The sequence below is a fragment of the Trachurus trachurus genome, assembly GCF_905171665.1.
Source record: "Trachurus trachurus genome assembly, chromosome: 3".
NCBI lineage: Eukaryota > Metazoa > Chordata > Actinopteri > Carangiformes > Carangidae > Trachurus > Trachurus trachurus.
Genome location: NC_139893.1, coordinates 2,696,944 through 2,711,552, shown reverse-complemented (window position 1 = coordinate 2,711,552; position 14,609 = coordinate 2,696,944). Strand labels below are relative to the sequence as shown.

The 14,609-nt window shown below is 39.1% G+C and overlaps 1 protein-coding gene across 1 annotated transcript; it reads left to right on the top strand.

Moving 5' to 3' along the window:
* Positions 1-1,690: 1,690 nt before the first annotated feature.
* gpa33a (glycoprotein A33 (transmembrane), paralog a) lies at positions 1,691-8,688 on the top strand (the record flags this gene model as incomplete). Its single annotated transcript, XM_084001498.1, has 7 exons — positions 1,691-1,715; positions 3,445-3,617; positions 4,358-4,574; positions 5,784-5,948; positions 6,126-6,242; positions 6,351-6,477; positions 7,998-8,688. 7 exons carry the CDS (start codon positions 1,691-1,693, stop codon positions 8,437-8,439), a joined length of 1,266 nt encoding a protein of 421 aa, XP_083857624.1. The 3' UTR covers positions 8,440-8,688.
* Between the last annotated feature and the right edge of the window lie 5,921 nt (positions 8,689-14,609).

The following is a 14,609-nucleotide window of genomic DNA, read 5'->3' as shown; positions in this document are numbered from 1 at the left end:
TGTTTTACTGCTTTTTATATCTGTTTTAATTCTTTGCTTTTTATGTTCTTGTTGCGGAAATGTGCTATACAAATAAACTTGCCTTGCCTTGCCTTACATGAAATTAAGACGACAAAAACTACTACCTCTCTACACGACAGACACAAATGCACCACAGGTTTTTATAGCAACAAAAGTCAAACAAACTTAAATTTTATTCAACACCACCAGTCTTTATGAAGTAAGTTATTTTGAAATAATGGGCTAGTTTAGAGTAATAACTTTTTTAATGTTTACATCTTTACAACATATGTATATTTTGATGATACAGTACAAAGGCCTTTTTGTTGTATTGACATTTATGCTTCATACTGAGAACTGATATTTGTGACTTTCTGGTGTTGATTGGTGTGTTGACTGTCATGAGAGTTGGTTTTGCTGGTTCGTCTTTGCAGCAGCACCAGATACAGTGTTGTTGTGTATTCTTTCCATCCACTAAGTGGCACTATATCGCAGCACAGAGACACAAAATTCTAACCATGAGCCTTGATCAGCCTTACATATGTTACAGGTTAAACCATATGCATGTGTTTGCGTGAATAAAAATAAGTTTCATCAATCATAATATGTTTATAATATATCATATGCCACACTAAGAATATGCTGTGTGGACCCAAATAAAGCAAACTACGATTCATTTGCAGCTGAGCCCAAACACCCAGACATAGGCCTACTACCCAGATGTGTGCAACAGTTTTATAATATGTATAATATAATACTATAATATATATATATACATAGTACACATAGAGAAATGTTGGCACTAAGCTAAGCTAAAGCACATGCAGAGTTTGAACTGCACCAAAAAAATATCTCCACGTGCTCTGAGCTTCAGTTGTGACTAAAAAAGGGAGTGCAACAAGATGGAGCCCTACTGTATATACTTCCCTCCTTTTCCTACTTTGCATGTGTGTGTGTGTGTGTGTGTGTGTGTGTGTGTGTGTGTGTGTGTGTGTTGTGTTGTGCCTTAGGTGGTGAATCCTCGTCAAACCAGTCTGACAGGACCAAATGCTTCTTTTGTTCCACCAGCAGCACACATCAGCTTCCCTCTGAACCAGAAAGAAACACTGTGTGTGAAGTGTTTTGGCCTAAAACGCTTCTCACCTTTAATCTCTTAGCTGCTGCAACATGACGCTTCATGGAGATCAGTTTAAAATGTATAAAGCTGTAGAGTTCAGAGCAGCCTATATATGTGTGATTTTGAAACAGGCTGTGATGTTTAAATAGTATTTAATTATAGACCGTGACAGAACCTGTTGGGAAATCGATCCGCGGGCTCTTCACTCGTGAGAAAACTCTTTCTCAACAGTTTTGATGTAAAGGTCGGACTGTGGAGGAGCTGGTGGAGGAGCGCACGGGCCCAGACACGTCAAGGAAGGCGCAGCAAGAATGTTACCTGGAGAGCAGGAGCGCAGCTGATTGGCCGAGAGCGCTGTCAGTCATTCAGAGGCGGCGGTCACACCCAGAGGGCTCATCACACACACACACACACAATACACACACACACGCACAGGCGCTGTCGGGTTTCGATGCAACCGCGCACCGGGCGTCTCCGGTTCCCCTGTTTCTGTTCCGAAAAAACAACCACACATACGGAAGAATCATTTAGGACTGGTGCGAGAAGAAGAAGGTCTGAGTTATGGAGGGAAGGATGTTCGGTGTGAGTCTCTGTCTGGGTGAGTTTCCCTCTGGTTTCTGACATTTCTGTGTTCTCAGCTGCAGCTGCCACACCTGTTTGTGCAGCTTCAGGATCAGGCCTCGTTAACCTGTTCACAGGTGAACTGTCGCTTTGCTTTGGTGTTAAAATTTAAAACTTTATATTATCTTTAAATCATGTTAATATGTTGATCTGTACGGGTTTCTTTAACTTTAGTAACCTCACAGTAGGTTCAAGGTTTTTATTGTCAATCCAACCAGACATACAGATGAATCGAAAAACCCACCGGGGCTTGGTTTCTAATGGCGGATATAAAACTCTGTGATTGGTTACAACTAGCAATTAGGCCTCATTTTTTTTGAGTAGGCTATATAAGCAACGATTATAAGATCACATGTTTGTTTGTTTGTTTGGACAAATCCAAAGATATTATTCAGTCTCCTTCAGATGTCGAAAGAAAAACACAGAAATAACCTCACTGCAAAAACTCAAAATCTTTCCAAGAATATTTGTCTCATTTCTAGTCAAACTAATCTCTTTCCACTTAAAATAAGCTAAGCCTAAAAATGAACTTGTTTTTAGATAATTTTCACTTGTTTGAAACCAATTTTCACTTGAAATAAGTAGAAAAATCTGCCAGTGAAAGCAAGTTTTTTGTGCGTGTAATAAGGAAGAAAAACTTACTCCACTATCACGATTTTTCTACTTATTTCAAGTGAAAATGGGCTTGAAATAAGTAAAAAGTGTTTAAATACTTTGTATGTACATGTATAAATATACTTATTTTAGATATAATGAGATTTGTTTTGACTAGAAATAAGACAAATATTCTTGGTAAGATTTTGAGTTTTTGCAGTGCTGTTAAAATATGGAATTCCTTAACAGTCGAAGAAAACAAGCTGTACAAATATTTTTCAGTTTAAGATGTAGCTATAAGCAAAAATGTAATAAAAAAAAAAAGGTTATGGATTTTTGATTTGTAAATTGTTGGCTGTAAACCAGTTTATTATTATGGCATTTCATCTGATGTAAGGGGAAATTAAATGAAACCTAGAACTCAACCTGTTGCTGTCTGTCTGTAGCCGACTGTGTGTGTTTGTGGGGGCGGGGGTGATGAGTCGGTAAAGTTCACCTGCTGAATCATTCACATTAAAGGGATAGTATCATTTTTTTTAAATTGGGGTTGTATGATCTACAAATAGCCCCTAAGTACTTTAATTGCAGTAGAAGACTCTTTGCACTCCTCCCGTTAGCAACGCCAGCCCATAATAGCCCTGCCCAGAGATTTACAACATACAGTGTTGTGAATGGACCCAAAGAAACGACCTATTTTCAGGTTTTACCTGAAAAAAAAAAAACACAGTTCCATTGTTCGCTATAATATAATTTTTTCCAGCCCTTCAAAGTGCAGGAAAAACACAGTTTTTATTTGGACCTAACCAACTCACGTATCCCTCCGCCCAGGGTTAGCGCCCGCCGATCAGCAGTTGGTTAGTTGGTTTTTTCAGGTAAAACCTCTTTTCGGCCGTGAAAATAGGCCGTTTCTTTGGGTCCATTCACAACACTGTATGTTGTAAATCTCTGGGCAGGGCTATTATGGGCTGGCGTTGCTAACGGGAGGAGTGCAGAGAGTCTTCTACTGCAATTAAAGTGCTTAGGGGCTATTTGTAGATCATACAACCCCACTTAAAAAAAAAAAAAGATACTATCCCTTTAAAGGCTCATCCGTGTGATTCCATCTTTGACAGTGTTGGTGTGTGGTGTTGGAGCCCTCAAAGTGAACATCCCCCAGGAGATATATGAACACGCCCGGGGCGACAACATCACGCTGCCTTGTACCTTTGAAAGTACAAAACTAGCCACGGCTGCGCTGGTTATCATCTCATGGTCTCTTGAGGGTGTAGAAGCAGGTGCTAAAGAGGTCAGTATCTATCTATCTATCTATCTATCTATCTATCTATCTATCTATCTATCTATCTATCTATCTATCTATCTATCTATCTATCTATCTATCTATCTATCTATCCTAATCTGTCTAAACTGCAAAACCTCAAAATCTTCCCAAGAATATTTGTCTTATTTCTTGTCAAAATGTCTAATTTCTAGTCAAAACTAATCTCTTTCCATTTAAAATAAGAGTCATCACCTAAAAATGACCTTGTTTTTAGATCATTTTCACTTGTTTCAAACTAATTTTCACTTGAAATAAGTAGAAAAATCTGCCAGTGAAAGGAAGTTTTCTGTGCATGTAATAAGAAAGAAAAACTTGCTACACTGTCAGATTTTTCTACTTATTTCAAGTGAAAATCAGCTTGAAAGAAGTAAAAAGTGTCTAAAAACAAGCTGCTTTTTATGTGAGGAGTCTTATTTTAAGTATAATGAGATTTGTTTTGACTAGAAATGATATTTTGACTAGAAATAAGACAAATATTCTTGGTAAGATTTTGAGTTTTTGCAGTGTATCTATCTATCCATCTATCTATCTATCCATCTATCTATCTATCCATCCATCCATCCATCCATCCATCCATCCATCCATCCATCCATCCATCCATCCATCCATCCATCCATCCATCCATCCATCTATCTATCTATCTAGATCCAAAAATTGATTGCAGAACTTGTTGTCTTCCTCTTTTAATCTTCCTTGTTGTGTAACAGATCCTGATCCTCACCCACTACTCGTCACCTCCCAGTACCGACATCAAGTCGATATACGAAGGCCGAGTGTCCCTGGACGTGGACGTCAAAGCTGGAAAGGCCAACCTCAAGCTGTCCTCCATCGCACTCGCTGACAACAAAGTTTTTGAGTGTCGTGTGCAGATCCCAGGAGACGACGAGGGGAAGCCGGCCGACACCGCTCGTCTGGTGGTTTTAGGTAAAGTTGAGTTTGTTAACGAAAGAGGCTTTTTGTCATTTGAGATCAATTCTTTTATAATTATTATGATCGATACGACAGCTTTTAGCCACTTAGCCACCTTCTCTAATTATTTGTCTCCATCTGCACTGCAAAAACTCAAAATCTTTCCAAGAATATTTGTCTTATTTCTTGTCAAAATGTCTCATTTCTAGTCAAAACTAAACTCTTTCCACTTAAAATAAGACTCATCACCTAAAAATTAACTTGTTTTTAGATCATTTTCACTTGTTTAAAACAAACTTTCACTTGAAATAAGTAGAAAAATCTGCCAGTCAAAGAAAGTTTTTTGTGCTTGTAATAAGAAAGAAAAACTTGCTCCACTGTCAGATTTTTCTACTTATTTCAAGTGAAAATCTGCTTGAAAGAAGTAAAAAAAAGTGTCTAAAAACAAGCTAGCTACTTTTTAATGTGATGAGTCTTATTTTAAGTAGAATGAGACCTGTTTTGACTAGAAATGAGACAAATGTTCTTGGTAAGATTTTGAGTTTTTGCAGTGTGCCCCTCTGTTTAAGAATCTTCACATAATGTCAGTATACGATATTAATATACTTCAATCATGCATATTTATTTATAAATATTCATCTTTCCCACTTGCTGCCCAAATCCTTTCATGAATTCTTTACAGTTAACTCTCAGCTCCATTCTTATAACACAAGACACACTGATAAACTTCATCCTCCTTTTTGCCGCACTACACACACTCAGTTTTCTTTTGCTTACAGAGGCTCCATACTTTGGAATTCTCATCTTCATGTAGTTAAATTATCTTCATCCCTCAACACTTTTAAGTTAAGACTAAAAGCTTAAACCTGTTAAATCAAGGTTCCTAATAGTTTCTTTTCCAGTATATTTGTCATTGGATCATTATCTCTTTACATGCTCATACACTCACTCAGTTAAATACAATTATTTTACATTTATACATACCCATGTTTTTATTTCTGACTTCTTTGAGTGTGTGCTATAAAATGGTACTTGTATTGCTTTCTTTTTTGGTGTTGATTTATCTTCTGAATGTATGTATATTTCTTGGGGAGGTGCTTTTTATAAGCCCATATAGGGTTTTTTAACCTCTCCCGCACTTACTATTCTTGTTTCATTTCTGTTTTTTGTAATTGTATTTTATTATGGTGCAAATAAATAAATACTAATACCTTATTTTTCTAGTGGCTCCATCCAAGCCCATCTGTAAGATTGAGGGTACGAAGGAGTACGGTCAGAACATCAACCTGACCTGTCACTCTGAGGAAGGCTCTCCAACGCCCCAGTACAAGTGGGAGAGTCATAGCACTCAGAATGTGCCTCGAAGTTTCCCCTCCAGAAATGCCATCAGTAAGTATTATTAATGTTCAGCTTATCACAAAACTATTGATCCTGGAAGAAAGTCCTCTTTGTGTCACAGAAACGTACAATAAAACCTTCAAACAGTGGCTCCTTGCACGTTCCAGAAGATGCACATGGCAATAAAGTCGTGTCAGCACTGATGTGACTTGACTCTTTGTCTTTCAGATAAAGGTGTTCTGTCCCTCTACAACATCTCCCAAGAGACGTCGGGGTATTACATCTGCACCTCCAGCAACAAGATCCGCTCTGCTACCTGCAACGTCACCCTCGCCGTCATGCCACGTGAGATGAACCTTCTGTTTTTCCATGATCAAGATTCTCATTTCAATTTAAACGTGTCTTTAGCAGTTATTGATTGATTTCAATATCCATGCATGTGTTCTTCTGCAGCCACCCTCATGAGCGGCGCCACTGCAGGAATCATCGGTGGTGTTGTCGCCGCTTTGATCCTACTCGTCATCGTCATCTACTGCTGCTGCCGTCGCAAGAAGAACAAAGAGGAGGAATATGCCATGGGGTAATGCTTCTTCCCAGACTAAACTTACTTAGGCTACACAGTGGGTCCGAACTTAAAGTTTTAAGAGCGCAAGCAGAAAATGTAGGGGCGCACACCGTAAATTGACTTGCAAAGCAAATATTCACATTTCCTTTTCAGTCATGATCTTCACACACATTGGCCAGATACCTGTAATGACAGATTTCGGAGTCTTTGAGTCGCCTTTCTACATTTCACCCCCAAAAAAGGCCAATTTACTGGTTGCACATGCATAAGTAGAGGCTTCAGTCTTCCAGTACAAATATTTTGTGCATAAGGAACAAGTGGTTGTACATGAAGATGTAGATAGATAAATCATAGATAAAATCACAAAGTGCTTTACAACAAGAATAAAATGCAATAAAATACAGAGATCACAACAAAACACACATAACGGCACAAATACAGGTAACGTCACAGAGGCCCCAGAACATCAACATCAGTAGCAAGCCTGTCTAAAAAGATACGCCAACAATTTTTTTTCCGTGTCTTGCCTCACTCCCGAGTCCATGACCAGCAGATAGACGCCATCCTTTCCACTGTGCGTGCAGTAACAAGGGAGATACGGGCAGAGCTGGTGCACCGCTAATTAGCTTAGCTCAAACACTGGAAGTGTATGGGTAGTGTTAGCCTGCCTCCACCTAAAGTCATCAGAGAAACTCTTCAGCAACTCTAAACGGAAACCGGCGGGCCGATCTTCGTCTCAGAGCTGACAAAACTCTCCGGTAAGGCATCTTGAGCGGTCAAATGCCGCTAACGGGACGAGATCGGTCAAAACGGAGGGTTCAAGCAAAGACGCTTTATTTTGGTTCAAGCTAGCTACATCGAGGGTAGGTTAGCTTCCTATTTCAAAGTAAAAGCACAAATCCTATCCTCATGGTTTTCTGTATGTAAAGGGCAACGGGTATTTTATTTTGTGAAAGTAACCGGGAGTGCGTTGGTCACAACGGCTAGCTTGATTAGCGCCGAATTCGTCCGAACAAAATTGTAAAGTGCTTTAGACAAATTAACGACACACTGCTGATCTAAACGGCTACTTTCTCGCCTAAAAATGTTTGAAATGTCGATAAAGTGATATATTTACAGAGTTTAGAGCTAAAATGAAATCAGCTTCTGACTGCTGATTTCGGCTTGGGCAGGAGGCAGGCTAACACTACCTATACACTTCCAGTGTTTGAGCTAAGCTAATTAGCGGTGCGCCAGCTCTGCTCGTATCTCCCTTGTTACTGCACGCACAGTCGAAAGGATGGTGTCTATCTGCTGGTCATGGACTCGGGAGTGAGGCAAGACACGAAAATTTGCTATTTCTAAATAGTGTCTCTATACCTTCGGGAGGCGGCACTCAGACCAGAGGAGACAGCACACCTGATGAGGCTATGAATTAGCATTTAGTTGTTGCTACGCTAGCTAGCCGGTACAAACTATTTTCGTCATGGCTGAAAACACAAAAACTCCTGATATCATATCTCACCGTCTGACTGTTTTTGTGTGTCACCTTTCAGAGCGCGTGGGGAAGAAGAGTTCCACGACAAAGAGCCGGCGAGAGACAACGGCCGACCTGACGGGGAAGACGCTGCAACCATTGACCGCCGCGACCGCTACGAGGAACGGAGCGAGCGCGGCCAGGACGACCGGCGCAGTGACTACGACGACCGCCGCAGCGACTACAACGACCGGCGCAGCGACTACGACGACCGGCGCAGCGACTACAACGATCGCCGCGCCGACTACGACGACCGGCGCAGCGACTACGACGACCGACGTAGCGACTACGACGACCGCCGCGACAAGTACAGCGATCGCAACGAGCGCTACGACGACGACGACCGCCGCTACAACGACCGCAGAGACCGCGGCAGGGATGACGACCGCTACGACGAGCCGTATGACGACAGACCGCCGGTGCCAAGCAATAAGCCGCCAAGGAGAGACTATGACGACTAAGACGTCCGGCCCGCACCAAGTGTCCTCCAGCTTGAATTTAATTTCCATTGACTTTTTCCAGCTAGCTGCCGGTTACTTCTGGTTGGCTCAGTCAGCATTTTGCTTCAATGGACTTTAGCTGAGACATAATTGGTAAAAAATAAAAGAAAACAGCTATTCTTATGCTGGAGTTAAAGGGATAGTTCAACATTTTGTCAAATTGGCCCATTGCCATAATCCCTGTAGTCATAGCAGTAGGTTCGTTACCTTTAATTGTCGGTGCAAGCTGTTTTTAGAACGGCGGAGCAGAGCCATGAGCTGCTCAGAGCTACGCTACGGAGGCTCGTTCTGGGATTTCTTGGTTTCCCTCATCAAACTCATCAAATACACAATCCAACAACTCCACAACGCTCTGGTGGACAAGTTGTGACCTGCACATTCACCACGCTATGAGATAATAACACAACGTTACCACACAGAGTTGTTTTAGAGGGAAATACATGTAAAACCGCTGATGCGCGTTGCCTTCAGGGACAGTTTTTCATCAACAGTCTCTGCATTTACCTCTAAAACAACTCTGTCTGGTAACGTTGTGTTATTATCTCATAGCGTGGTGAATGTGCAGGTCACAACTTGTCCACCAGAGCGTTTTGGAGTTGTTGGATTGTGTATTTGATGAGTTTGATGAGGGAAACCAAGAAATCCCATAATGAGCCTCCGTAGCATAGCTCTGAGCAACTCACGGCTCTGCTCCGCCGTTCTTAAAAATGGCTTGCACCGGCAATTAAAGGTAACGAACCTACTGCTATGACTATAGGGATTATGGCAATGGGCCAATTTGCCAAAATATTGAACTATCCCTTTAAGAATAATCTGCCTTTACATGTTTGAGAGGTGGAACAGTTTTAAGCGGTGAGGTTGTTTATCACTAGCTACAGGAAAAAACAAACCTGGGAGGATCGGCGGGGGAGGGGCAGGTAACCAAAGCAGTGGCCACAAAGTCTCTCGCTCTGTTTTTTTTTGTTTTAACAGGAAGTAGGTGGGTGTAGTCAGATTATAATCCACCTGGGTGAAAATCTATACCTTAAACTCAAAACATACAAAGATTTGGAACTTAACAAACATTTCACAAATCCCCAAATGTGCAGGCAAAAGATACACTTAGGTAGGTTGAGGGGTCCAAAGTAAAAAATCTAATTCAGTAGGACAATAACAGAACAACGGCTCTAATATCAATCTTTTTTTAATGTATATGTGTGTTGTATTTTAATTTCCTGAGTGAAGATGAATGTTTTTCCACCATTTTTAAAAAACTAAATCACACTTTTCTGTGATGACAGAACGGGACGCTTACGTTTAGTTTGACTGTTTGATGTCGGCCGTGTAAATACAAGTTCACTGCAGTTATTCAGTCAGGTTTGGTCACATTCTGAAGTCGAGACAAACGTTTGCTGTCTGATGTGTGGAAGATAGATGTGTGTGTTAGCAGGATAATGTGTAATTTTAGACTTTAAACAAGGGATATTGTTAATGTTACAAATGAATGCAAAGCTTTGTGTCTTGTCTTGATGGTTTCTGCTCTTTGCTGTAACTGGTGTTTTGGTAACTTTAAAGGAAAGGACGCTTTTGTCTTTTACACTTAACTGTATATCTGTTTACTGAGTTAGTTAGCCAGGCGTATCTTATATTTATATTTAGTGTAGAAACAGAGGAACTGGGGCGTCCATATCGTCCGTTCTGCTGAGTGGTTTCAGTTTCTCTATTTTTCTTTTTCTTCCTTTTAAACCACGATTTCATAGAAACTAGAACTAGAACTTCTGCTCTTTGTTTCTGATTAATAATGCTTCCACAGATCTGACACGTTTTTTACTCCTTTTTAAATGAAAATCATGATTTTGATATGTCACAACTTTTAATATACATAGTACATAACCTCATTTTTACCATGTCACCTTCAAACATGTTTTTTTTCTATTTCTGTTGAAATGCAATGGAGTATGACCGTCTACATGCTTTATTTTTTATTTCAGCAATAATGATGTTACCTGATTTTTCATAATTGTGGCATTATATTCCATTTTAAAATATTCTGTAAAATAAAAGTGATTAAACTGAAGCAACACTGAGTCCTGAACACTAGATGGCAGCAAACCTCCAACTGAGCAACTTAGTTGTCACATTGTGTTGTGCTATTAATATTAACTTCTTTATTATTGTTGGTTTGGAAATAACTTAAACTTATATTCTGTATTTTCTTGTGTTTAAAAGTGTTCTACTGACCTTGTTTCTGGCTTCACCTTTCCGTTTCCCTCCATTACCGGCCATTGTCTTCTGTCTTAAGACAGAGACAACACTGCAGCGCAAAGTTGCATAATTGGTACCGGATATGAGGTCATTTGGATTTCAAAATAAAACGATGTAGCTGCAGGGCTGTAATATAAGTATGGCTTAACCTATTAAAAAAAAAAACATGCAACTATGCACAATGTACCGTCTCTATAGCAACACAACAATGTTGAGACATACCTTTATAAATATATATATACAGTATATGTATATTTCAGTTTTAATCATGATTAAATTATGATTAATTGTGCAGGCCTACAATCTATCTATCTATCTTAGATATTATTTTAAAAATCAAGCGCATGGAGTACAAGTCAATAAAGGTTTATTCCTCTGAGGTATAAAGGGGCAGACGAGACAAACAGCAACTCCTGTACGTCATGATTTCTTAAACCTGGATCATTAAAACCAGGCTTTAGAATAAAATAAAAACAAAGCTCAAATAAATTAAAACCTGCAGGTTCATGTTTTTCCACACAAGTTTATTTACTGAGAAAATGTGCAAACAGTTTGTCTGACTACTCTTCATCTTCCATGTTAATAATAAAGAGATACTTTAGACTCTTAATGGACAGAAGCGCTGCAGCAGACGGAGCAGATTCCTGAGCTCAGACTGATCTGTGAGTTGTGACACGGCTGTGGAGAGAAGACTGAAGGCTGCAGCCACAACAATGAACAAAGACCTGACTCATACTCAATTACACATTGTCTCCTTTACAGAAAAGTCAAGAGTCATCTCTTTCTCTATATATATACAACTGATAGATGTGTGTGTGTATGTTGACACATTAGTAGGTGACTGTGTGTGGCTGCTGCTGGATCAGTCATGAAGGTGTTGGTTCAGCTGATAAGAAAAAGGCTGAATGACACAGTTATCAGATCAAAGAGCTTCATCTCTTGTTCACAGCGGTGGAGGAGTGTAGACAAACATCATCATTTACACATAACAACACAACTCACACATCAACAGACTGAGTTCATATAGAAAAACCTCTTCATGCTGCACTTTGAATCGATAACTTAAATGTTTATTTGTTAATTATAATGTTAATTATTGTATTCACCTGCCCAGGGACTACGGATGGAAAGTAGCTAGTAATAAGCTAAATCCGGTACAAGGCATCTCTTCTCATTTCGAGACTGAATGTTATTTTGTACATTGTCCCTGATACAAATAAACCTATTAAACTAAAAAAAAAAATACAAAATGTAACCAGGTTACTTTGTGTAAATAGTTTTAATAGAAGAAGAAAAGCTGTTGCTGCTTTAACTTTACAGCTCCACTGTGTAAACACTGCAGCTTCTGATCAGTGGCGAGTTAACAGAGTTAGTGGACAACCTGCTGCTCTGACGTAGAAATATATAAATCATCAGGATCTTTAACATTACACATTTAAAACAACATCTCAAACTGACTTTGGTCATCAGTGCAGTTTGACAGCAGGTTTTAAACCTGTTACACCTGTAATCTTACCAAGAATATTTGTCTTATTTCTAGTCAAAATGTCATTTCTAGTCAAAATAAATCTAATTATACTTAAAATAAGACTCATTACATTAAAAAGTAGCTTGTTTTTAGACACCTTTTACTTTTTTCAAGCTAATTTTCCACTTGAAATAAGTAGAAAAATCTGATAGTGGAGCAAGTTTTTCTTTCTTATTACAAGCACAAAAAACTTGCTTTCACTGGCAGATTTTTCTACTTATTTCAAGTGAAAATTTGTTTGAAACAAATGAGAATTATCTCAAAACAAGTTCATTTTTAGGTGATGAGTCTTATTTTATGCGGATATAGATTAGTCTTGACTAAAATTGAGACATTTTGACAAGAAATAAGACAAATATTCTTGGAAAGATTTTGAGTTTTTGCAGTGCAGTGTGTTGTGGTAAATGCATTAAACACAAATGTGTATTTATTTACACATCCAGTTTGATTTCCATGATGTGCTGCAGCTTGAAGAGTTCCTTTCCTTCTCCATGAGGTGTCCACATTATTCTGTCGATGGACGCTCTGTGGACGAGAGAGACAGTCAGTGTGTGGACAGAGGGACACTTTTTGGATACTGTGATGTTAATTCTCAGAAACAAGAGTTAAAAGCTCCTTAAATTCATTTAGAAAAAATTATATTAAAGCAGAAGTAAGTGATATATTTGTGTTAATATAAGTCTTAAATAGTTCTATATTCCAACAGCAATCACTTACATAGAGTGTTTGGACCGAAACACGGGTCTGTCAGTCACTCTGCTCTGCTCTGAGCCGAGGAGAAAACTTTTCTTGTATCCTACAAGTTTTATCCAATGAGGAGAGAGAACGGCATAAAGGGGCAGTCCTCTCTGTGTGTGCAGCCAAGGGATGCGCCTGAATGTGGTGACGTAGGGACGAGGACTGTTATGGTGCGTTCAGGGCAACTCGTAACTCGTGTTTTTCCGACCTGTGAAGTTGTACCAGTTCAATCTGGTACGAGTTCACCGGTCGGAAGTTACGAGTGGCCGTTATAGTGACTTTCACAGGTAAAACAGGTCGGAGAAACACGAGTGGGTTGCCTGGAACGCTACAAAGTCGTAAGTTGTGACTTGAAGCTGTAATTTACGGTTTCAAAAGCCTGCCTGGAACGCAGCATTAGCCAAAACCACCGGATCGCTTACTTCTGCTTTAATTCATTGATGTGAAAAATAAGAAATGTACTCTTACTTTTACTTAAAGTCAATTTAAAAGCATGTACTTTTGGATACTTAAGTACCTTTAAAAGCAAGTACCTTTTTTACTCTTACTGGAGTAACATGTCGACTGAGCTACTTTTACTTGTAATGGAGTAAATTTTGACCAGTAGTATTTGTACTCTTACTCAAGTACTGGGGTTGAGTACTCTGTCCACCTGTGAAGAGCCGGAGTGACGGTCCTACTATAGCCTACCTTTAAGCAGCGACAGCAGCAGGAACAAACCCACAAAAACAAAACCAGCAGCAGAACTGAAGGATTTCTGTTATTAAAGAATAAAGAAAGATGAATAATATTAAAACAAAAAAATAAAGAAGTTGGAGGAAAAAATAAAAGTTGCTGTGTTTTCACCTGGACCTACACACACACACACACACACACACACACACACACACACACACACACACACACACACACACACACACACACACACACACACACACACACTCGTCGTTCCGACCGGCTCGGTTGAGTTGGTATCTCTTCTCCAGGTGAAGACTGGTTGAGACTTCACTGCGCTCACCTGCGGCCACGCCCCGAAACAACCGGTGACGTCAGCAGGTAAAATCCCCTAAAGCTCAGATGCATCCATATATACTGTGTCACAAACAAGATAAAGGAAGTTTCTTTCAAAAGCATGCATTTAATTTATCCTGTCTGTCAATCAGGCCATCTCCAGATTGAAAGATATTAATGTCAACTGTACTTTTTGTGAACAGGAGGAGGAAAATAGCCTGAATCTGTCACCTTTTTTTTTTTTTGAATGTCGTTATACCTATTTGTTTTGGATAGAACTAATAGACATGTTTACATTTTTGACAGGCATCAAGATTCAACTTAAAAAAAAAAAAAAAAGATATAATTCTCACTTATGATAGGAATTGTTTTTGTTGAATCTTTTTATTTTACAAGGAAAATATTACACCCATAAATGTAAATTGTCATCCAAAAAAACACATTTTTATGAGTTTAAAATAGAAATCAGATATTATATGCAGCTACTACAAAATATGAAAGACAGAAAGGCTACAAAAACCTTGGAATATTATAAATGATTACAAACAACTATGATTTAATAATACCTATAATATATACCTATATAATATAATATCAATACCCCTTTCTA